This window comes from Perognathus longimembris, chromosome 1, assembly GCF_023159225.1.
Source record: "Perognathus longimembris pacificus isolate PPM17 chromosome 1, ASM2315922v1, whole genome shotgun sequence".
In the NCBI taxonomy this organism is placed as follows: domain Eukaryota; kingdom Metazoa; phylum Chordata; class Mammalia; order Rodentia; family Heteromyidae; genus Perognathus; species Perognathus longimembris.
Window position 1 is genome coordinate 31,539,659 of NC_063161.1, and position 24,995 is coordinate 31,564,653.

The following is a 24,995-nucleotide window of genomic DNA, read 5'->3' on the forward strand; positions in this document are numbered from 1 at the left end:
GTGACAGCTTAGGAGTGCTTTTTGGCCTGGAGAACAGAAGGAAGTGGAAGGGAGCAGAATTGGACAGAGGGAGAAGTGCGGCAGCAATTCAGTCATAATGGAAGTCTTGAGATTACACTATGCTACAGGGCATTTTGAAATGACCACTTACAGTGGCCTGAACTTGGACCAAGAGGCCCCAAGAGATCTTTTCATGCTGATGTTATTTCTACCAGTCATTGAGTTCAGTCCAGGCCTCCCAGGAAATGGGTGTGGTCCTAGACTTGTCAGCCCTTTTTAGCCATGGTAGTCCAACTTATTGTTGGCAAGACTTCCTGTAGCCGGGGAAGTGAGTCATTCATACCTGACCAGATCTGGAGACACCCTGGTATGTCCTCCATACAACGATGCATCCTGTCCAGTTAGGGAAGGATGACAGAAGTCCAAACAAGGTGTGACTAGATTGGCAATTGACTTTCTGAGTGCTCAGAACATCATTGGCATGGCATTTAAAAATTTTGACATAAAGGTATAGTACACCTAACCTTCCACGTAGCCTAACTCCCTTCTCAACTTTAATTATTTAAACTATAGTGAAAATATACCAGAGGAAGTGAAGAAATCATCCTTTCTAATTGACCTTTTGCTAGGGAGAGAGTGAGGACTCATTACTTCTGTGAGGACAAGTACATTGGAAGCAATCCAGAAAGAGAATAAGTCTATCCATTCCGCAGGCCTGAACTACACACCCTATCTATACCTTCAGGGTAACTTTAGACAAGGCACATGTTCTTTGAGCACCTGTAATGGGCAAGACACTGTGCCCCAAACTGTGAGGTGTGCAATCTCATTGAGATAAGACACAATCAGAACTTCAACAACAATAACATGTACTGTATTATAGTTACTCTACAGTGCCAAAATGAATGGTGATGGAGAAGGAGGAAGAGGGAAAAAGATAATCGTTAAAATGGGTATTCACTATGTACCAGGAACTATTCTCATAGTCTTCCAGTGTGGTTTTTTTTGCCAGTCCTGCGGCTTGGACTCAGGGCCTGAGCACTGTCCCTGGCTTCTTTTTGCTCAAGGCTAACACTCTGCCACTTGAGCCACAGCGCCACTTCTGGCCATTTTCTACATATGTGGTGCTGGGGAATCGAACCCAGGGTTTCATATATACAAGGCAAGCACTCTTGCCAGTAGGCCATATCCACAGCCCCCAGTTTGGTATTTTTGTGCACTTCATTTTCAGTTGGATGAAAGGGCCTATGGTGAGGTGAAGATACTTGCCCACCTTCCCACTGATGAGAAGCAGCAGAGGCTGGCCTCGAATCCACCCCATATAACAACTCCACATAGTAGCATCATGCTAGTGGGGGGTCACTGGCTTACTGGGTACTCTATTAGAGCTGTGAAAAAGAGAACTTCCTCTCAGTTGCATCTAGAACCAGCTTATCTCTAGATTCAGTAGTTCAGAAAATGCTTTCAGTTGTTTTTTTACATTCCTATGAGTTCTGCACAGGCAGTTGGATATGACCACAGGCAAGTTAGTTAACTTATCTGTGTCTGAGTTTCTTCATCTGTCAAGTGGGAAAACAGTACCTATGACGAAGGACTAGGTCAGGAGTTGTATGTTAAATAAATAAGGTGGAGAGTGTAGTAGAACACCCTTACCATTTCCCCTGAGAGTTCCCTTGTTGAATTCTTTATCCAAGTGGCTCACCACCAGGAGTGACTTGTCTGAAGAGTCAAACATGCATACCTGTAGGCTTAATGCCGGTAAGGCTTTGAGAAATCATAGCCCATCCACACTCCTCCCACCCATTAGATAAGGACAGAACTGTCACCTTGAATAGCAGTGAACAGCTTCCTCTGATCCAAGGAACAAAGGTTGGCATTGGAACACAAACTCCAGCTCCTGTTACCACTTGAGAATGTTGCTCATTTCTAGGAAAGCACTTTTAAAATCTATCAGATGAAATCCAAAAATGTTCAGTAATAATAGTTATAAATGTATAAGACGGGAATGACTCACCCCCTATTGTGATTATGTAAGTTGATGGGAGGAGAACCCTATCACATGAAAGAAGAATACTTCTGGTTTAAGTGGTAGGAGTCTTTTAGGAAGAATAGATTTGTTTAGAATTCCCAATATGACTTTTGTATACTTAGTTCTTTTTGTAATGGATCTATCTTTAATCTTGTCTAGTAATTATCTAAGGTAATCTGTGCAAAGTATGGTATAGGTAATAGCTGTATTACCATGATGCAGAAAAATGAAAAACAACTTGGGCTTTGAACAATTAGAAACGTTGAAGATAGTTTAGTTGAAGATAGGTTGAAAGAATGAGCATACGTACATACATACATATGTGTATGTTTATGTATACACATATGTACATATGTGTGTTTGTTTTATATATGTGTGTGCATATACATGAATAAAGATAGCATAACGAAACCTACCAAGTACTGTTCGTTAGAGGGTGGTTAAGGGAATATAATAGATGGTGTGAAGTTACTCAAAGTATACTATATGTACCTATGAAATGTTTATAATTACATTCCTTTGTACTATTAGTGGTCCATTAAATAAGAAAAATAAAAATATGAGATTTATTAGTTATATTAGAAATTAATACTTGGTATTATTGGTTCACTACTAATTTACTAATAGTTTTAAATTATTAACTGATAATAATTATTAATATTAGAAATTATTTTTAATGCAAATTGGATATCTAATACAATGATATTAAAAAATTTTGCTACCTACCTCTGAGACATCTAAACTTATTGCCAGCGGTGGTCTCTTTGTGTTGTGAGTTTGAGTGATACTCAAATCACATATGGTAGAAACTACATATGAGTATTATAAAGTAAGATCACCTATCAGGATGCAGGAGACTTGGAAATTTAAGACAAAAAAAACTGGTCCAGATGAAAAATCCTGACAAGAGATAACACTAGGAGGCTCTTAAGTTGACTTAAAATATGACATTTTGTTAAAGGTTTGTCCTCTTAACTCTTCCTATTATTTGCTACACTACCACTATTGACCTTTGAACTACAAAAGCATAATTGCTCTTCACTAGTTAATGGAAACTTCTAAGTAGCCTTAAAAATATGAAATGAAAATGTATGCTCATACAAAAACTTGTATAAGAATGTTTATAGGCTAGGTGCCAGTGGCTTACACCTGTAAACCTCTGGAGGATGATATCTGAGGAACACGGTTCAAAGCAAGCCTGGGCAAAAAAGTCTGTAAGATTCTTAACTCCATCTAACCAGCAAAAAGCTGGAAAGGGAGGTGTGGCTCAATGGTAGAATGTTAGCCTTGAGCAAAAAAGGCCAAGTGAGAGGTGAGAGTGTGAGTCCATTTTATGTATATGCACGAGGGCATTTAGATATAAATGTATGGAGGAAGTGGTGCTGTGGCTCAAAGTGGTAGAGCTCTAGCCTTGAAAAAGCTCAGGGACAGCACTTAGGCCTTTAGTTCAAGCCACACAACCGACCCCCAAAAATATATGTGTGTGTACATATATATACATACATACTTATATACACATCTATACATGTGCACATATATGTATAAATATGTACATACATATATATAGGAGAGAGAGATCACTCTTAAAAGCAGTATTTACCTATATTCACCTTCATTACTCCCAATGATGTTTGTAATTCATATATACTGGTAGTTATATTCATAATCTCTCTTAGAGTGATGCCGTGGAAAATGGGTTTAAAAGGAATAACAGATAATAATCCATTTCTTACTGGAGCCACTACTCACTTCCCTTGAATGCATTCATCTCCTTTTCATTCATCCCATCCTGATCCTCTGCAGCCTTGAACGTGTATTTCCAAATCTTAGTGAATGAGACTTATCTGTATTTCTAGCATAATCTGCCCTTCCTTGGCCTTGCTAAAAGATCTCTTTTTTAAATATAGGAAAATATATTTGTTGATCGATCAAGGATGGCTCCCAAGACCCCAATAAAAAATGAACCAATTGATCTATCAAAGCAAAAACTCTTCACCCCGGAAAGAAATCCCAATACTCCAGTTAAGCTTGTTGAGCGACAGCAGGTGGAGCCATGGACCCCCACTGCCAACCTGAAGATGCTCATCAGTGCTGCCAGCCCAGACATAAGAGACCGCGAGAAGAAAAAGGAACTATTCAGGCCCATTGAAAACAAGGATGATGCATTTACAGACTCTTTACAGGTAACAGGCTGTGCTCCCAAAAGTTTTTTTTATAGAACTTAGAAAGTTTTACTTGATTTTTAAAAAGTCATAGAATTCTGCTTTTTTGGTGCCTGAGAAGCTGAAAGCAGTATTAAATGTATCTTTTTCTTAACAGCCGAATTCCTGCTCTTGGACTTATTTTTCATAATGAAATACTCTTTTCCTTGTATGATAATCCCTTGACCAGACATGTTTAAAAACAATAAATTTTTAATAATTTTGATTTAATGAAGGGACTTGATTTTTTTTTAATGTTGCTGTTTTAATTTTGTCTAGATTTTGTAGGTTATATTAGTGGAAATGTTTTTGGCTTGGGAAATTCTGTTATTCATAAACATGTTCAGTTGGTTGGGGGCTTTATTCAAGTTAAGCTCTCTTTAAATTGTATGTCCTGTGAGGAACCTGAGGAATCAGAATATGTTGCATATCTACACTTGAAATAAAAACAGCCAGGTGCTGTCTCATGCCTGTAATCCTAGCTACTTAGGTGGAGGAGATCAGAAGATCACAGTCCGAAGCCAGCCCCGGCAGAAAAGTTCACAAGACTCTTATCTCCAATTAACCACCAAAAAGCTGGAAGGAGAACTTTGGCTCAAGTGATAAAGCTCCAGCCTTGAGCAAAAAATTTAAGGACCATCACTCAAGCCCCAGGATTGCCACAAAGAAAAGAAAGAAAAGGAAAGGAAAAGAAAAGAAAAACTTCAGTGATCAGTCATTTTTATTTTCCCATCAAACTTTTTTCTAGGCTTCCTTTACAAAGTTACTTATAACTGGTCACAGTGACTCACCCCTGTAATCTTAGCTACTTATAGGAGGCTGAGATCAGAGGATCATGGTTGAAAGCCAGCCTAGGCAGGAAAGTCCACGAGACTCCTATCTCCATTTAAACACTCCAAATAGCTCAAGTGGCTGAATGCTAGCTTGAGCAAAAAACCTCCGGACAGTGCCCAGGCCCTGAGTTCAAGACCAGTACCCAAAAAGAAGTTACTTACAGATTTTACTGTTCTTAGCTATTTACACTCCTTTTGATGGATCTGTTAAAGTATAAAATTTGCTAAAATGAAGGAATAGGGAGGGGAGAAGAGAAGAAAGATGTCCTAAATTAGAACTTGGAATTGATTGACCAGAATGAATTTAATCTCCTATACATATCATTGCAGTGCTACAAGGAACAGATTCTGTCATGTAAGTAGATGCAAATCATAGTTTTGAGAGTAATTCAACATGCTTTAAACCCAGAAAATGTTCATAATTCTTCTGGGCTGTTTTTGGCTTCCTTTTTATTTTGTATTTGATGTGAAAAGCACAAGGACTTTGTTTCACATCATAGGCCCTGCCCTGGTTTTGCTGAGATTGGAAGAATTAAATAAAATGGTGTGCTTTTTGCTATCACAATCAGAAATTCAATTTTCTTGTTTTTTTTCTTTTTCTTAAAGTTTTTTGATAAAATACAGCAAAGTGAAAACCACTCAAAAGGGTTTGTCAGTCATCTCTTTGACACAGTAACATGATAGCCTACTTTGGCAAAAGTAAGCTATGAAAGTAATTGTATAACATGACCCTAAAACAAATTTCTATTTTGTTTTTGTTTAGTTTGTGGGTTGGTTTTTGTTTTGAGGCATTGGGATTTGAACTCAGGGTCTTATACTTGCTCTACCACTTGAGCCATGGCCCCACCCCTTTTTTGCTTTAGTTATTTTTTTGGATACACTCTTGTATTTTTGCCTAGAGCCAGCCTTGAACCATGATCCTCCTTCCTACACTGGCCATGCAGCTGGTGTGTTACAGGCATGAACTACCATGTACAATTAGCTTGTTGGCTGAGATGATGGTCTCACTGATTTTTAGTTGTGGCTTGCCTTAAACCAAAATCCTGTACAGCCACTGCTAGGTCATTGCGTGTGCAGATGTTTACAAGTAAAGCCACTTTGCTTTCCAAAGTACTGTTTGTTTCCACCAGTAATGGATAAGCATTTGTTGACCCACATCCTCGCTGACACCTGAAATTGTCAAACATTAATTTCTCTCTAGTGGGCAAACAGTTTTTTTTTCTTCCTGTGGTATTCATTTGCTCATCCTCAAATGACTGAAGAGACCATTCTTTCCATAATATTTCTTGATGGCTTCTTCCTCTTCTCTGCAGAGCCTCTTTGTGTTGTTTTCTAATTTTTATGAGTTTGTTTGACTTATGTTAATTTGTAGGAGTTGATTATGTGGTTATTTTGGGCAGTAAACCATTATCAAGTCAGTGTATGGCCATGCCATTATCAGTTCAATATTTGGCCAGATTGACATTGTGTATTTCTTAAGTTTAATGTAGTCCAGTATGTAATAAACTTAATCCATTTGGAATCCCTTTTTGTATATGATGTAGAATCAGTAACCGAACTTTATGTTTGTACATCTATAATCTGCTGTCCCTGCATTATGAATTTGGAGTTCCATCTACTCCCTATGGAGTTCTAATACTTCCTATGTCAAATGTCAAAATTCCATTTACTATATATCGCTATTTCTGAACTCTTTTCTGTTCTGCTGGTTAATTTGTTTCTCTGCCAATGCTATCTTGTGATAAGCCTTGCTATCAAATAAGGCAGGGCCTTCGTATTTTTCTTCAAGTATATAACACGGGTATTCTTAGCTCTTTGTTCTTCCATTTGTACCTTAGATTGGGTTTTAATTCTGAATCTGTTAAGATAATCACTTTTTTTCCCTTGAATCTGTATACTGAAAAGCATTTTTATGTTCTTGGTGCCTAAATGAAGCCGCTTTTCAAATGTGGGTTGATGAAACAAAGATGTTAGTGTACTTATAATAAGAAAGAGACAAAAGAATATAATGTGCCAAGCACCAGTGGCTCACACCTGTGATCTAGCTGCCCAGGAGGCTGAGATCTGAGAACCATGGTGTCAAATCCAACCCCTAATTATCTCCAATTAATAAGGTGGAAGTGGAGCTGTGGCTCAAGTGATGGAGCACAAGCCTTGAACAAGAAAGCTCAAGGACAGCACCCAGGCCCTGAAATCAAGCTGCAGGACTGGCACATACACAAAGAAAGACTATAACCTAATGGCCCTTATTCAACTTCATGAACCTTTAGTGCAATCTGTTGTAAAATGTACAAATTAGACAACGTAGTACAGGTCAGTGCATCTCAAACTTTCATGTCAAAAATCAATCACATAGAATTTCATGGAAGGGTGGAAAAGAACTTCTTTGTAGTGTATTAAGTCTTTCTGTACATGAAGATAGTATACTTAACTGTTTTAAATGTTTTCTAATATCAGTTTTAGTTGTTTGGGCAAATAGATTTGAGAGATTTATTCCTAAATACCTTTTTATTCTTGATACTGTAAGTGATGCCTTTCGGTTCATTTTCTGTTGCTGTGGTATAGGAATGTAGTTTGTTTTAAAAACAAACTCCTCCTCCCCCTCCCCCTTCTCCTCCTTGTCTTACACTGATGTATCTCGCTAAAGCATCTTACAGTTATTAGTACTTTGAGATTCTTTGGAAAAATAGTTACCGTATCGGCAGACAAAGTTTTTGCTTGTTCTTTCCAATCCCTGTGCCTCAATTTCTTTTTCTTGTCCTCATGCAGTGATTAGAATCTCTAATGTAACATAGAAAAGAAGCAATGATAATATGTGTCCTTGTTGTTCTCCTGTGATTTTTCAGATTGTTCTGTCAAGACAGATGTTTCCAAGATTGTCCTGTCAAGACAGATGTTTGCTTTTGAGTTTTTCATGAGCGGCCTTCATTGATGAAGCTCTCTCCTATGTCTAGTTCTCCTGGGGTATTTTTGAAAGCCATACATGAGTGTTAGATTTATCAAATGCTTTTTCTGAATCTATTGAGATAGTAATCTCCCTTCTTGAATCTGTTCATTAAAATTGTTTATTTTCTTGGCACTTCAGTGAAGCCTTTTTCAGATGTGGGCTGATGAGATAGGATGCTAGTTAGTGTACTTACAATAAACAAGAGAAAGAAGAAGTATGATTTACAGTCCGGCCCTTATTGTTTCACCAACGTTGGGTCATCTGTAAAATATACTAATTAGCAAACACCATGCTGGTCAGTGCATCTCAAATTTGCATATAAACCGCGATGTTATAGGCCTGAGATTTTGCATCTCAAACAAGCATCTATTGGTGCTAATTCCACTGGTCCAATAAGCACACTAGCAAGGGTATAGCATCCTATGCATGACATATTTTTTTAAATTTCTAACCAATAGAATCAGCCACTCCGTCCAGAGAAAGCAATAAATCATTGAGAACATCAAATTAGAATATGTATTTTAACACCAGAACCTTGGGTGATAGGATGGTATAAATAGAATGTGCCTCCCCTTCCCCTTCCCATCTTGTCAATAGCTACCATTGCAGTTTCTCCAGTAGGATGTTAACTATGACACATCTCTCCTCCCTTCTGTCTGCCCTGTAGCTTGATGCTGTTGGAGACAGTGCTGTGGATGAATTTGAAAAGCAGAGGCCAAGCAGAAAACAGAAAAGTTTAGGACTGCTGTGCCAGAAGTTTTTAGCTCGCTATCCAAGTTATCCCTTATCAACAGAGAAAACAACCATCTCCCTAGATGAAGTTGCTGTCAGTCTCGGTATGTATCACCGCACTACCTGGAGGCCTGTCTCCAGTGGGAAATCGGTTTCTTGAGGCAGGCTCAAGGCTTCAGGCGGCCACGCCTTCAGAGTAGGGCGTCCCACAGGGAGGACTGGGAGCAGCCGGAGGCATTTGCTTTAGTTTCTCCTCATTGTGCATAGAATTCCAGAAAGCCTCCTAGATCTGGGAGAACGAGTTTTTTATAACCTTGAATAAAAACATTTTGTACCGGGGTGCTAGTGATTCCTAGTTATTCAGGGACTGTGATCTGAAACATCCTGGTTGAAAGCCAGCTGAATGATGGAAGAGATGCATAGTCAAGATGACCATGGACATGTTGAACTGATTCTCCTTTGTACAACTACTTATAGAGACATTGAAAAAAAATTTTTTAAGATGTATGAGAGTGCGTACCCAATTAACCAGCAAAATGCTGGAATGGAGGTATGGCTTAAGAAGTAAATTGCCAACTTTGAGCAAGAAAGCTAAGAGTAAGTGCATAAGGTCTTGAGTTCAAGCCCCAATCCTAGCACAAGACATGTGTATACATGTATACATATAATATATATGTTATATATGTATATGTATAGATGATATGTGTATGTAGATAGATATCTATATATGTATCTATGTATATACTTAAAATAGGGGATATTTTTGAGCTTTAGATTATAAAATATTGTCTTATTTTAAATTCACCTTTAGCCTCACCATAGGATGAATGTAATCCTATCACTTGGGAGGCTGTGGCAGGAAGATCATGAATTAGAGGCCAGCTTGGGCTACCTAACGAGACTGTCTCATTAAAAACAAAATACAGATCTCCTGCTTTTTTTAGTGATGTTTCTAAGAGTTTGGAAGTGATGTTATTTTATTTCAAAGCAAGATTTGAGAGCAAGATTTGTTTGAAGCCCTGTACCATGATAGTCATAGAAAGCCTGTCAGATGAGAAAGAAGCCTATCTATCTGCACATTATTCATACAGCTTACACCTCATACCAAAGAGGGGCACATATGTTCATGTGGCAGGAGCATGTGTAATGAATGATGAGTGTATTGCTGTAAACACACACACACATATACATATGTGTGTGGGGAGAGAGAGAGAGAGAGAGAGAGAGAGAGAGAGAGAGAGAGAGAGAGAGATTGAGCTGCTTCAGAATAGAGACCCCTAGTGGACATCAATTGCAATTGGTTTCTGGACTGTAAGCAAATAGAAACTATAGTAATTGGAAGATGTCACAATATACTTTTTTTTTTTTGGCCAGTCCTGGGCCTTGACTCAGGGCCTGAGCACGGTCCCTGGCTTCTTCCCGCTCAAGGCTAGCACTCTGCCACCTGAGCCACAGCGCCCCTTCTGGCCGTTTTCCATATATGTGGTGCTGGGGAATTGAGAGCTTCATGTGTAGGATTCCCAGCCCCACAATATACTCTTAAAGGGGCTGGGAATATGGCCTAGTGGCAAGAGTGCTTGCCTCGTAATATACTCTTAAATCATAAGATTTTACATATGTGAGAGGGAGTAGTTTTGAAGAGGCCAGATAATTAAGTAGATGATAAATATTTTTTGTTTCTTCTTTCTCTTCCATAGACTATAGAGGCATAAATGGTTGTTGGTCTGAATCATTCAAGCTCATAACTAAAAAGATGATTTTGGTTGTTGAAAACTGAGATAATTAGGAGAGATTGGGTTGTGATAGGAAGGTCATTGGCTGGTTTGGGGTCAAATGGGGCTTGATTTTTTTTTTTTTTTATTCCGAGCAGAACTCTTAAATTTATATACTGTCGGGGGCTGGGGATATAGCCTAGTAGTAGAATACTTGCCTCGTGTACATGAAGCCCTGGGTTCGATTCCTCAGCACCACATATATAGAAAAAAGCCAGAAGTGGTACTCTGGATCAAGTGGTAGAGTGCTAGCCTTGAGCAAAAAGAAGCCAGGGACAGTGCTTAGGCCCTGAGTTCAAGCCCCAGAACTGGCAAAAAAAAAAAAAAAATGATATACTGTAAATCTTTCAAAAAGGTAATCGCCCAGAAAAAGAAAGTAATTTACCTATTGACTCTACAAAGGGACCATAGTACCTACCTTGCAGAGACACGGCCAAGTTGGACATAATAGGAGTAGCATACCTAACTCCTTATCTAGTGAGCCTTTCAGAGACATGAGTTGAAATGTTCTGATTGACTGTGAAATACCTCTTCATACCTGACATGGATAATTAGTTCTTATTAGATTCTTCCCCTTCACCCAGATCCCCAGCAGTCTAGTTAGGCTCTGTACATAAGAAAAGGCAATGTTGTAGTTAGGGAGTCATTATGGAACCCAGAAGTTTAATGAAATAATCTGAGATAGCTGACAAATCCAACAGGGAAGGGAGGGAAAGCATGGTGGAAAGCCACTTAAGGTGCTGGGTCCTAGAAACCAGTGTTAGAGAAAATGAGGATAACAGATCATCCAGCATTGTTTTCACTGGGGCTCATAAAAAGCCTATCCCCAAATCTCTAAATTCTCCATCCAGTAGACTTGCAGTGGTGTCACTGCAGAAGACAAGTTTAGATATCAGAAGGTTAGATCACAGGTCCCAGGGAAGACAGAAGAACAAACTCATACTTTCATCTGGGCTACAGATTATTTTAGGGCTCCATGTTATGGTACCTGGAACAGAATTCCAGAGACTAGTTACAGCTTCCCAATGCCCCAGACCTGCCATCTCTCCATGGGAGGTTGGAAAATGAAGTCTTCTAGAAGTTTCATTGGTGACCTGGGATCTCCTGGGATTGAGTCTTATTAACTCCCTTCTTTCTCCCTTCATGGGACATCTAGCCACTTAGAGACTTAATCGCTTACTAGCAAATACCAAATAACAAAACTCTGGGACATATGGCTTACCCTGGGGTGACTCACTTGCATTCACATGACAATTTCTAATGTGAAGGTTTAAAGAATGTTACACTCAAAACAAGGTGTGTCAAGATGTTTAAACAGACTGAAATAAAGAACCAGGCTTTTCTAGACAAGGGGATACTGACTGCCCTTGCCAATACCTTCCAATGGACAGCTGGTACTGAAGCCTGAGACTTAGGGGGCAGAGAGCCTGGGCAGTGAGCCTTTCAAGATACATGAGCTGAAATTTTCTGATGGACCATGAAATGCCTCTTCATGACTGTGATAAAATGTCCTCGCCACCCCAGGGTTTTATTTGTAATTTGGTGTTTTTCTCATATTCAGTCTTTGAAGAGCCACAAGCTGCATTCAACAAGCCTGCACTGATTCCATACAAGCTCTTAGCTGTTACAAAAAGGAAAAAGGACATCTTTGTAGCTGGGCAGGTTTTGGGGAGACTTTGTTATGGAGCCTTAGGCTACAGCAAAGGAATCTGCGGGCCTGAGGGCCTCTTGCACAATAAAGTCACAGACAGATTCAGAGGAGGAGTGGGAAAGAGGTCCTGAGGCTTGAACTCAATGCCTGGGCACTATTTGTGAGCTTGTTTTCTCAAGACTAGTGCTCTACTACTTGAGCCACAGCTTTACATCCAGCTTTTTGGTAGTTAATTCAAGATAACAAGTCCACAGACTTTTCTGCTCAGGCTGACAGTGAACTGTGTTCCTTATATATCAGCATCCTGAATGGCAAGCATAGGTGTGAGCCACCAGTGCCTGACCAAACAGGTTTTTATCTAGTCTGACTTCTTATGTTAGCAGGGATTTTAGGTATCTCTAATGCTATGTAAAATATTTAGAGTAAAAAATAACACATTGGGGGGCCTTTTTCATTTATCCTCATCTTATGAGATAAATACTAAGGTACAAAAAGACTAAGCAAGTTCCCAGGACCAAAACAAGTCAAGGGTAAATCAAGGATTCAAGTCAGGCAGTTTCACTCAGATCCCTCCACCTTTAACCACCATAACTATTTCTGATGTTTGTTAGACAGCACATGCTCCCAAGGTACTTGAAGAGCGATGGGGAAGTGAGGGAGGAACTGATGGATGTCACAGTAAGCCTGTACCAGTCTTTGTGCTTCACTGCTCAGCTGTTTGTTAGCATATGGGGAATGAGAACACAGGAAGAGGGGTCAGGACCATGATGAGCAACAGGAAATTGAAAAGAAACTTGTGCTTTTCCAAATCTGGCCATAGCGTCTTCCAGCAATTTGAGAAAGCTGCCCAAGCCCTTGAATCATTATTTTAATTGTTTTTTGTTTGTTGATTGGTTTATTTGGTGTTGATGGTTGGCAGTACTGGGATTTGCACTGACCCTTCTACTTGCTACACAAGTGCTTTACCTCTTGAGCCACACCCCCAAGCCCTTTTTTGTTTTAGGTTATCTTTCAGATATGGTATGCCTAGACTACTTCAGATTCCTCCCACTTAGCTAAGATGGTGCACCTCTGTCACCACACCCAGCCTTGTTGTTGAGATGAAGTCTTGATAACTTTTTGCCAAACTTTCAACCATGATCCTTCAGATCTCTCCCTCCCACGTAGCTGAGATTTTAGGTATGAGTACATTGCCTGGCCATGCCCTTACATCTTGAGTTTCCAGCTCAAAATATGAAGCAATGATTAAGAGAGCCTGATGAAATTCTTTATGCCATTCAAAGTTAAGAAAGGACGGTATTATCCAATGATGAAGTGCCAATTATTAGACCTAACTTATTTCTCATTTTGCAAAATTAGGCCTACAGGTCAGTCAGCCATCCATTCATCCTGTGTCCATTAGGCATATTGTTATACATATTGCTTTATACCACCAGTTTGAATATGCTGAAGTGTCATACCTTGTTGACCTAATAGGTATCAAGAACAGATGCTATGCAGATGAACTATGGCCATCTCAAGGCTAGGTCTACTTGAAAGTTGGATCCCAAGAAAAAGAAAAAAGAAAAATAATTTCCATTGTTTAAACATTGAACATCCACAAAGTGCTTGGCATTACATCCTACAAAGTAGTTCATGGGAAAAGTCCAGGCCCTCAAGGATACTCAAAAGCATTCATCTGTGTGTTGTCTGTTGGCCTATGTTTCCCAAACAGGTGTAGAGAGAAGACGCATCTATGACATTGTAAATGTGCTGGAGTCACTACATCTGGTCAGCCGAGTTGCCAAGAATCAGTATGGCTGGCATGGTCGACACAGCCTGCCCAAAACCTTGAGGATTCTCCAGAGACTAGGAGAGGAACAGAAATACGAAGAGCAGATGGCCTACCTCCAACAGAAGGAGCTGGATCTGATGGATTTTAAATTTGGAGAATGTCGAAAAGATGACTATTCAGATTCTCAAGATCAACAGTTACTGGATTTCTCTGATTCCGATTGCACTTCCTGTGAGTCTGATATGACCTTGTAAATAATAGCAGTGAGTGATGGTCTCCTCTGAAGACCTTCACTACTAAGATATAAAATGCCAGACTCACAAGCCTAGAGGGAGATCTCCTCTCATTCTGTCACAACTGGGCTGCCCACTTGACCTTGCTTAAACCTTGTCTAGTGGCATTTCTCTTGGTGTTTGGTGTGTTTGAACTATTGATCACTTACAGAGCTCCCATTATAGGTTGACCACTCAGTGCTTGCTCGTGTGCTCTCTCTCTCTCTCTCTCTCTTTCTCTCTCTTTCTTTTTCGGGTGTATGTGTTTGTGTGCTGGTACAAGGCTTGAACTCAGAGCCTCTGCTATATCCCTTAGCATTTTGACTCAAGACAGGATCTCTACCACTTGAGCCATAGCTCTACTTCTGACTTTTCAGTGGCTATTTGGAGGTAAAAGTCTCATAGACTTTTTCTGCCTAGGTTATCTTTGAACCCAGATACTCAGATCTCTGCCTCTTGAGTCACAAGAATTATAGGCATGAGTCACTGTTACCTGACGATGCTGTTTTCTTTTTATGAGAGTATACACTTAAGTTATCTTCTCAAAAAATTATTATGCAATAGATTAAGTAATAATCCTCTGGAAGTGTTTATGAGAAAAACTAGCAGGATTTGTTTTTTTTTTAATTTATATGTATTGTCCCTCCCCCGCAACTAATATTTTCCTCTTACCATTTTAGCCATTGATGATTAGCATCCTTATTCCCCTCCCTGTTGCTAAGATAAAAAAGTACAAGCATCGCTCACATTGCAATTGCAAATCTTAGCAGTACAAAGAAGGGTGGGCCTGGATTGCATTAGAGTCACCGGCTCCTGCCTTTTATTTCCACCCCACTAGCCTGGGAAGGCAGCCATCTGTTATAAATGGTTTACCTGCCATCCATGGAAGCTTACATCTAATCATCTCCTGCTTATATGGAGCTTATTTGTGCACCTATTTTTGACAAGAATTGGGAGACGTGGGCATCTATTATGTTAGAGTATATTCTAGATTCTAGATATTGGGAGCACAGAGAAAAAATATGGCATTTTTGTTTTTTTTTTTTTTTGGCCAGTCCTGGGGCTTGGACTCAGGGCCTGAGCACTGTCCCTGGCTTCTTCCCGCTCAAGGCTAGCACTCCGCCACTTGAGCCACAGCGCCGCTTCTGGCCGTTTTCTGTATATGTGGTGCTGGGGAATCGAACCTAGGGCCTCGTGTATCCGAGGCAGGCACTCTTGCCACTAGGCTATATCCCCAGCCCCAAAATATGGCATTTTTGACTTTGAGAGGAGAGTTCATGTTCTGGGGGGAAAATCATTTATCCCTACCCTCTCTTTTATCTGTTTACATTAATCTTTTCAAAAAGTTGCTTTAGGAAAACTTGTGTGGATTCTGCTATGTAACATGTAAGTATCACATATGAGGAGCAATTTAAAATGTACATATAAGAGTTTATGCTTACTGCAGAGTAATTTTATGAGCCAGATGAGCTGATTTTTGTGATGTGTGTCCAGTCGATTTCTGCCTATAGCAAAGATGATCCTTCCATATGCTGGTGGACTTAGGAAGTTCTGGAAACTATAAGGACAGTTTTTCTTAGGGTAAATCCCTTGGTTTGATTTTTCTTGTTTCTTTCCCTTCTCAGCATCTGCTAACAGTAGAAAAGATAAGTCCCTGCGAATTATGAGCCAGAAGTTTGTCATGTTGTTCCTGGTCTCCAAAACCAGGATCGTTACTCTGGATGTAGCTGCCAAGATACTGATAGAAGAAAGCCAAGATACTCCAGATCACAGTAAATTTAAAAGTAAGAATCTTCACTTATATCCCACAAAAAGAGTGGGATTTCATGTGTTGATCTTTTTTGGCCTCTTAAGATTATGAAAAGACATATAAGGTATATATTTATTTTGGAGAAAAGTACTCTCCTCCCTGGGCTAATGAAGAATCTTAGTGCTGGTGTAAGGTCAGTCACCTGGTAGAAATTCTTTTGCACTGCTGCCCAGAGGCCTTTTCCTGGATGGTTCCTGCAAACAGGAAGTGGGCAGTGAGAAGCAGAATGCCATGCTGAGAACTGCAGTCAGAGAGGGTGCGTGTTTCTTTGCATTTCTCTTTAGTAATACTGCATCCAAGACAGAATGTCTGAGTTTTCTTTCCCCTTTTCTTCCCCACCCCCTGCCTACTCTTCTGAAGGGTGGAGATGAAAGTTGTCTACAGGTAAGAGCCAGAGGACCGATGAGGACTGGGTTGGTGGGACATGGCGGCTGGACAGGGACATAGTCTCCAAGTGTCACCAGTGTGTTCTCTTCTTCTGTGGAGCTAGGATCCTGCGCCAGTGCCCTGGGCTTCTCAGGGGGAAAGGCATGAGATCATTCTTAGTTGCTTTTTATTTCTAACCGGAATAATAGCTAGGTTGAAATGGCTCGATAAAAACTCAGCCCTGGCAGGGTCAGGAGGAAAGCTTAATGTTTCTGGACAATTACCCAACCTCCTTTGCTTCCTCTGAGTCCTGAGGGCAACTGCATTTCCTATCTCTCAATCAATTTTTTTGAATAGGGATTTCTTGAATAGAAAAATGCATCATTGTCCAGCCTGTTTTAATGTATAACCAACCCCCTTGGGTTTCCTCTCACATGAGTGCAGTTTTCAAAGGCCTCTCCCCAAATGGCTTAGGATTAGGGAATGCCTTCCCTTCCTTCCCTGTTAGATGGCAGAAAGCTAGAATTTCAGGTGTGGAGTTGATATTATTAAGCACAGAAATTACCTCATGACCTTGAGTCCTGGGCATCCTATGTGTCCAGTGAATGTGGCCTTGCCGAGGGCTCTTGGGGAATCCCTGTCATTTTCACAGGCCAGCTGCCTGTGAGGCAGGTGTTTCGACCTCCTGCGGGAGAAGCCTAGGACAAGCTTTGGATGTGCCACACATCCCAATTACATTTATTAAGCTTTTCATCTTAGTCTATTTTCCCCCTTGGTGTTTTTTGCTATCACAGTGCTCCCTGCTTATCACCAGATGCTTCTTGTCAGAGGTGGGAGGTTGTGGAGAGGGAAGGACAAACTGACCTTCCATTCCTATGTGTCTTCAGAAACATCAGATACATAAATCTTGGGTGATTTTGTGACAGAGCCATTGATCTCTTCCCACCCTGCTGGAGGTTTATGTGGTAGCCAAGAAATGTTATCTGTCACATAAACTGAAACATACTGGTGTCACAGATGGCACGACCATAATTGTGTTTTTATATCTTCAAGCAAAGGTACGGCGCCTCTACGACATAGCCAATGTTCTGACCAGCTTGGCTTTGATAAAGAAAGTCCATGTAACAGAAGATCGAGGACGAAAGCCAGCCTTCAAATGGATTGGGCCTGTGGACTTCAGCTCTAGTGGTAAGGAGGTGTGGTTTTGCTAGGGATCTATTTTATTTATCAACAACTAATTCTCTTTCCAGATTATAAATCGACTACACAGTGAGATCTGTCTTCTTTTCCTGTAATCCACGTCACATACAAAATTAGGCTAGTGACATCACTTATACAACAATGGTCATTGTTCTACATACCATGTGCTAACTGGGTCATGCATAGTAAGAAAGGAAATATTTTCTGTAACTTTTGAATGATAGCCACTTACGAATTTGGATTGCGTTTGTAGCTTTTGCCTAGAAGTTTGAGACTAAGAATTAATAATGACACGTTTGAATTCTGATTGTTTCTTAGCTAGCAGAATAAAACATTGTTTTCAGAGATGTCACAAATAATGTAAAAATTACATTACTATCTCCAAACTAATATGGGGTTAGATTGCTTCTAAATATAGCATGGATGCCATGAACACTCCATTTTGTAATTTATTTAAAAGGTTAGAAATACCACAATTTTACTAAATTGGAGTGAAAGAGGGTATTACAGTACTTATTTCACAGGTAATATCTGAGGCATCAGGCACTAAAACTCTACAGCAGGGACTTCACAGATAGATGTGCTGCCTGGGAAAAAGCCATTACAGTTATTTTTAAATTACCCTTTCAATTTTGGTGTTAGTGGTAGAAATTCATGCCACTTAATTCAGCCTTATAAAAGATACAGTTCTCTACTTCTTTTGTAACACTGATAGGATGAGACCACTTAAAATCAAATGTAACTAATTCTATGTGGCACTGGGTGTCGATCACTATATTATTTGCATTGAGCAATTTAAGATGTATGTGACGTACTTCCTGCCTGCATGAAATGTTCAATTTTCCCATTTTCTGCTTCTCTGCCTTTGGTTTCTCTTTTTGTAAACATTTTTAAAAAATACTTCTGAGAAATGTGTCATTACAATATTGGTGTAGACACTGTCATGTTTTTTGTTTTGTTTTTCTTGCCAGTCCTGGGGCTTGAACTCAGGACGTGAGCACTGTCCCTGGCTTCTTTTTGCTTAAGGCTAGCACTCTATCGCTTGAGCCACAGCGCCACTTCTGGCTTTTTCTCTTTATGTGGTGCTGAGGAATCGAACCCAGGGTCTCATGCATGTTAGGCAAACACTCTACTACTAGGCCACATTCCCAACCCAACATTGTCATGTTATCATCATACAAACATTAGTAAGTGAGCTTACCTGAACAATTACTGCCACAGAATCACGACACAGTGTAGTCTTAGGTCTTTGTGTAGCATAGGATTATTCTACTCTGCCTGCAAGATCTGGCCCAAATATTTACTCCTTCATAATTTTCCACTACCCAGAGCAAAATGTATCTCAGCTGTGTGATCACAGTGTAATACCATGTCGTTATACACAATGGCACTGATATTGTAGAATGTCCTTGCCTTTCTGTTATTTCCCCCATGGTACCTGGAACAGTGCCTTACTTACTTTAGTTGTCTAATGAGCTTTTGAAAGTACATAATCTGAACACGTTTGAAAATGAAGAGAGGTTAGGCACTGGGTAAGTAGAAATTGAGAGAAAGTAGGGATTAAATTCTGATGGACTGCTAGGTACTGGGAAAAAAATGAAGGAATAGCATGTTTAAGAACAAATATGCTGTGGCTGGGAATATGGCCTAGTGGCAAGAGCGCTTGCCTTGTATACATGAGGCCCTGGGTTCGATTCCCCAGCACCACATATACAGAAAATGGCCAGAAGTGGCGCTGTGGCTCAAGTGGCAGAGTGCTAGCCTTGAGCAAAAAGAAGCCAGGGACAGTGCTCAGGCCCTAAGTCCAAGGCCCAGGACTGGCAAAAAAAAAAAAAAAAAAAAAAAAAAGAGAAAAAAAAAAAAAAAAAGAACAAATATGCTGGGGCTGGGAATATGGCCTAGTATTAAAAGTGCTCGCCTCATATACATGAAGCCCTGGGTTCGATTCCTCAGCACCACATATGTAGAAAAGGCCGGAAGTGGCGCTGTGGCTCAAGTGGTAGAGTACCAGCCTTGAGCCTAAAGAAGCCAGGGACAGTGCTCAGGCCCTGAGATCATGCCCCAGGTCTGGCAAAAAAAAAGAACAAATATGTCAAGCCAGGTGCTGATGACTCATAACTATAGTCCTAGCTACTCAGGAGGCTGAGGAGTCCACGAGACTCATATCCAGTTAAGCACCAAGCAAAAGCCAGTAGTAGAACTGTAGCTCAAATGTTGGGAGCTCTAGTCTTGAGCAAAAATGTTAAGGTACAATGCCCAGGCCCAAGCCCAGTTCAAACCCTAGTACCAGCACAAAACAAACAAAAATGAACAAATGCATGTATGGTAGCAATATCAGGCACCCTGGTTCAAGTGGAGAGCATAACTCAGAATAATGAGGTAAAGTACAATCATCTTAAAGAGTGATCATTTTTGGAAAACCTCAGAAGGTGAGCCATGAACTGTGTACTAGATAAAAGAGAAGTGATGAGGAATCTTTGAATTCAGGATAGGAAAAAGACTGATGTGAAGATGCCACTAGAAGAAAATGAAGATCGCTGGAGAAATGATCTGGTGTTGAAAACTCAAGGAGTTCACGTGTTTGCACATGAATAGCAAACTGATACAGGAAAGAGGGTTTAGAACTATTCTGAACACTATATTCAGAAATTCAGTTTCCTTTCCATAGTCTCGTTCTGCTACTGATATTGTCATCAGTGGAGCAACCAAGGTTGGAAGTTTAGGATGTTTAATTTCTTGGTTCACTTTCACCCCTTCAGTAGCTGTTCCCACAGTTAAAAATTCATAAATGTCTCCTCTTTCTTCCTACCAGCATGCTGCAGCTTATCATACATGCAGCCTTCTTTTTAACAACTCGAGGTATCACTGGAATACAACAGATAGCATGAAGTTGTTCTTTGTGTTGTTGTTGTTAAACATTTTACGGTTACATATTTTATAAGATCTATAGTTCATTATTGATTTTGATTAAGGAAATTCTTTAAGGCAGTTCTTTATAGAGGAATATATTATCTATCTCTAGCTAAAATTTCCAGTGAATACTTTCCCTTTCTGCAGATGTAAGTTTTCATCTAATATCATTTTTCTTCCACTTGAAAGACTTTCACATTTCTTTTAGTGAAGGTCTGGCAGTGATGAATTCTTCTGACTGTTGTGTGTTTGAAAACATTTTATTTTTGAGAGTCATTTTCACTGGGTCTAGGTTAAAGTGTTTTTAGCTCCTTTCTTTCTTCTTCATTATATTCATCTTCCCTTTCTCTTGCTGGTATGTAATCCAAGGTCTCACTCACACTTTAGACAAGCATTTTGCCATTCAACTATACCTCCAGTGCAAAATGTTTAGCCATATTTCTTTCTGACAAGGAATCTGCTGCTCTCCTCCTCTTCTGTGTGTAACATGTCTGTTTTCCAGTTGCTTTATCTCTGTGGCTGGTTTTAGTTAAGTTGATGTGTGACTTGTAATTTTTTTTTTCATGTGTCTTGTACTTGGGTCTTGAGTTTCTTGAGTTTAAAGTTTTTGTCTAAGTTATCAGCTAATTCTTCAATTTTCTGTCTTCTCATTTCTGTTCTGTACAATAATATGTGGTTGCTTGCAATTATTCCACTGAGCTACTCTGATCTTTTCTTTTTTCAGTTTTTTCTTCTCTTTCACTTGCATTAATTTATCTTACATTTTCTTCAGATTCACTGTTCTTTTAGTGTGTATGTGTGTGGGGTGTGTGTGTGTGTGTGTGTGTGTGTGTGTGTGTGTGAACCAGTAGTGGGGCTTTAACTTTGGGCCTCTCACTCTTGCTCAGCTTTATTCACTCACAATTGGTGCTCTACCATTTGAGCCACACCTCCACTTCTAGCTTTTTGCTGGTTAATTGGAGATAAGAATCTCTCCTTTTTGTCCGCCTGGGCTGCCTTCAATCAGATATTTCTATGATCTCAACCTCTTAAGTAGGTAGAATTGTAGCTGTGAGCCACTAGCACCCAGCTTCATTTATCCTTTTAATGTCAATTGGTCATTAATCCTATATATTGGATAATTTACATCTCCAACCTTTTTGTTTTTTAACTACAAGAGTTTGATTTGGGCTTTTATATTTTTCATATCTTTTAACACACATTCTAGCTTTTTTTTTTTTTTTTTTGCCAGTCCTGGGCCTTGGACTCAGGGCCTGAGCACTGTCCCTGGCTTCCTTTTGCTCAAGGCTAGCACTCTGCCACTTGAGCCACAGCGCCACTTCTGGCCGTTTTCTGTATATGTGGTGCTGGGGAATCGAACCCAGGGCCTCATGTATACGAGGCAAGCTCTCTTGCCACTAGGCCATATCCCCAGCCCACATTCTAGCTTCTTGAAATTGTATATTTCTGTAATTTTTAAAGGGCAATCTACTGTATTTCCATTGATTTTTTTTTTTCCCCCTCTCATTGTAGGTTATATTGACCTAGTTCTTTATATACCTGGTAATTGTTCATTGTATGCTGGATACTGAGAATTATACATTGTTAGATGCTAGACATTTCTATATTCCAAAAATTGTTCTTGAGCTTTGTTGTGTATGAGGTGCAATGAGATCACTTGGAAACAATGATCCTTTGGGGTCTTAATTATATGCTTTCAGGAGCAGAACCCTGTCAGCAGTGAATCATCAGTACTTTTCCCACAACCAAGGCAATACCCTTTTCATCCACAAAATGAACATTTCCCCTTGAGGCTTATCAACTCTAGCTCACACTCGCCCTATATGAGCTGCTGACTTTTTCTCTCTACTTCTTTTGATTGGTTGTTTTGGTGATCACTAGGTAGCTCACCGTTGGACCAGTACCAACCAATACTCAAGGGAGCCCTCTGTGGACCCCTACTTTTGTCTGTCTCATTGTCCACTAACCTGTTTGTCCTGGTTTTCCATGTTCCTCAGCCCCATCCTCAACGTAGGGGTCTCTCCAGGCTCCTGTATCCTGACTCCAGGCAATAGGTTAGGACAACTGTGGAGGTCACTTCATTTTATCTTTAAGAAATCACAGTCCTTCATGTTCTGCTGCCCGATGTCTTAAGAACCATTGTTTTATACTCTTCATCACTGGGAGGGAGAGCAAATACAGCTCATGAAACTGGCTGGACGTATTTTCTACTTTGGATTTTTTATCATTTCTGATTTTCTAAAGGGATCATTTATTGAGCCTTTGCTATACAAAAAATAAATAAATGAAGGAAAGCATAAAGTTTGTCTCCATTTCAAGATTATAATATCCAAAAAATGTGTTTTGTAACTTTTCATTGTGTTGTCAACTTCATACTTAAAATATGCATGCTTTCAAGTGAACAAAATATAAATAACACAAAATAAGCAAGGTAGGAATGACTATGTGGCAGGGCTGGCTGCCTTAGTCTGCATAGAAGTTCTATCTTGGCTGCACACAGGCACCCTTTAAGCACAGTGGCCTTCAAGCCTCACATTCTCATAGCTTCACCACCATTCTGCACATTTCAGCTGTACTGTCTGCTGACCTCATTCCTTTGGTCACTTTAGTATCTGGGCTTCCCACTGCATCAGAAAGAAATACTAAAGCATTGCAGAATATGGAGAATCTTCTGCTCCTTGCCCTAGCGCTTTGGCATAATAGGCTGGCCTCAATCAGTGTTAAAAGTGGACTTCAAAATATGCGTGTTGGGCTGAGCATGGTAAGGTTTTCTTTTGATACTTTCTGCCCTGACAGAGTATTAAAAAGTCAGGCTGTTCTAATTCAGGTTGAGGAACATCTTGCTCTACTTTTGTTGTTGTTCAGACAATTTTGGAACATATATATGTTTCATTCTCACCTTATAACCATCCACTAACTTAAAAAATTATGAGTACTTCGAAAGGAATTGGGATTTGAGATAAGACATATAAAGTCCCTTTAATTGTCTTAATTTTTCACATACAGGGTAACTATTCCAATTACAGGTTCAAAGCCAATGCTTACAAAGGCTAAGAAGAAGTAGCCTCAATTCTAGCTGCATAACAACACTATTAATTCTCTCGTTTACTCAGATGAAGAACTTGCAGATGTTTCTGCATCTCTCTTCCCAGAACTGAAAAGACAGGCATTCAGTAAGCTTCAAGTCGGTGCAAAGCAGAGGCTGGCTCGCTATGGTTCCTTTAACACAGTTCAGACTTCTGAGAAGGTACAGAGGAAAGGGAACTCAGAGCCCAGCAGCCCCTACAGAGAAAACCAAGGTATTTGCCCTTGTTTAATCTGTGGAATCTATCAGTCACTGTGGAATTATATCCCTGCACATGTACTGGCATAAAACAATAATTCAGCTGAATGCTGGTAGCTTATGCCTATAATTCTAACTACTCAAGAGGTAGAGATCTGAGGATCACAGTTGGAAAGCCAAGCCCAGCAGATAAGGCCATGAGACTCTTACCTCTAATTAACCAGCAAAAAGCTGAGTTTAACCTCCAGTACTGGCACAAAAAAAAAAAACAACAAAATAAATAAAATGACAATTCCCTGGTCCCCACCTGTTTTCCTGAAGGTCTCCTTTTCACTTGCCTGAAGTAAAGCAATTTTTGGCAGCCAAGGAGATGCTGACTTCACCGTATTTGAACATGGCCCCTTGTCTGAAATCGATCCAGTCAGCATTGTTCAACTTGCTCACCATTGTTGACCAGTTGGATGTGTCTCAGATACTCAGCAGACTTACAAACACTACTTGTTTTATTTTCTTACTAATTTCTCAAAATGAGACCTGAATTCACCATTAATAGCTAGCTTCTGGAAATTTCTCTTTAAATCAAAACCAGAAGAGATTTGAGATAGTCTTATGATCCATCAGCTATGAGTAATAAATTATGCTATATATAACTGGTATGTACAAGTCTCTTCCTATGTTTGTTAAACCTTCCTTTTTGTTTTTTAGGTCCAGGTGGCTACTCCCTAGAAATTGGAAGTCTAGCAGCTATCTACAAACAGCATGTAGAAGGCAAAGCACAGTAAGTAGCTTTTGATAACTCAGAATATATTCTTTTCTATTTGCTACTATTAATTTTCACTAAGTTGAAATGCTACCTATCAAAAGGTGAAAATGGATGCTTTTGTTCTTAAATCATGAATTGATCAATTTTTTTTGTGCCCAAAAATAGCATGAGGGACACAAAAACATAACAAGTTTATCTCCCACATTATGGTAACTTACAAGGCACAGAGGCAGTACGAGTCATCACTGAGATAACCTTGAGAAATGATGTATCTTAATGTCATGTATTACTTTGGCATTCTCATAGCTAATTTTGCTCACCAGGTACTGTGCAGGTAGCTTTAACTTACCTAATTATAGTAGTCTTTTCGGAGGCTGGGATGGGTGTCTTCCATTTTACAGAAAGGAAACTAAATATATAAAGTCATATTCAAGAAATGTCTGGAGAGATTA

The 24,995-nt window shown here is 39.8% G+C and overlaps 1 protein-coding gene across 1 annotated transcript in view; it reads left to right on the plus strand.

Annotated features, from left to right (window-relative positions):
• E2f7 (E2F transcription factor 7) overlaps nt 1–24,995 on the plus strand; it is a 37,352-nt gene that overhangs the window by 5,209 nt on the left and 7,148 nt on the right. The window contains exons 3-9 of the mRNA XM_048349715.1: nt 3,937–4,212; nt 8,678–8,846; nt 13,880–14,170; nt 15,837–15,995; nt 17,441–17,575; nt 23,611–23,796; nt 24,486–24,558. Coding sequence (XP_048205672.1) covers nt 3,937–4,212; nt 8,678–8,846; nt 13,880–14,170; nt 15,837–15,995; nt 17,441–17,575; nt 23,611–23,796; nt 24,486–24,558 — 1,289 coding nt within the window. The remainder of the gene's footprint in view (nt 1–3,936; nt 4,213–8,677; nt 8,847–13,879; nt 14,171–15,836; nt 15,996–17,440; nt 17,576–23,610; nt 23,797–24,485; nt 24,559–24,995) is intronic.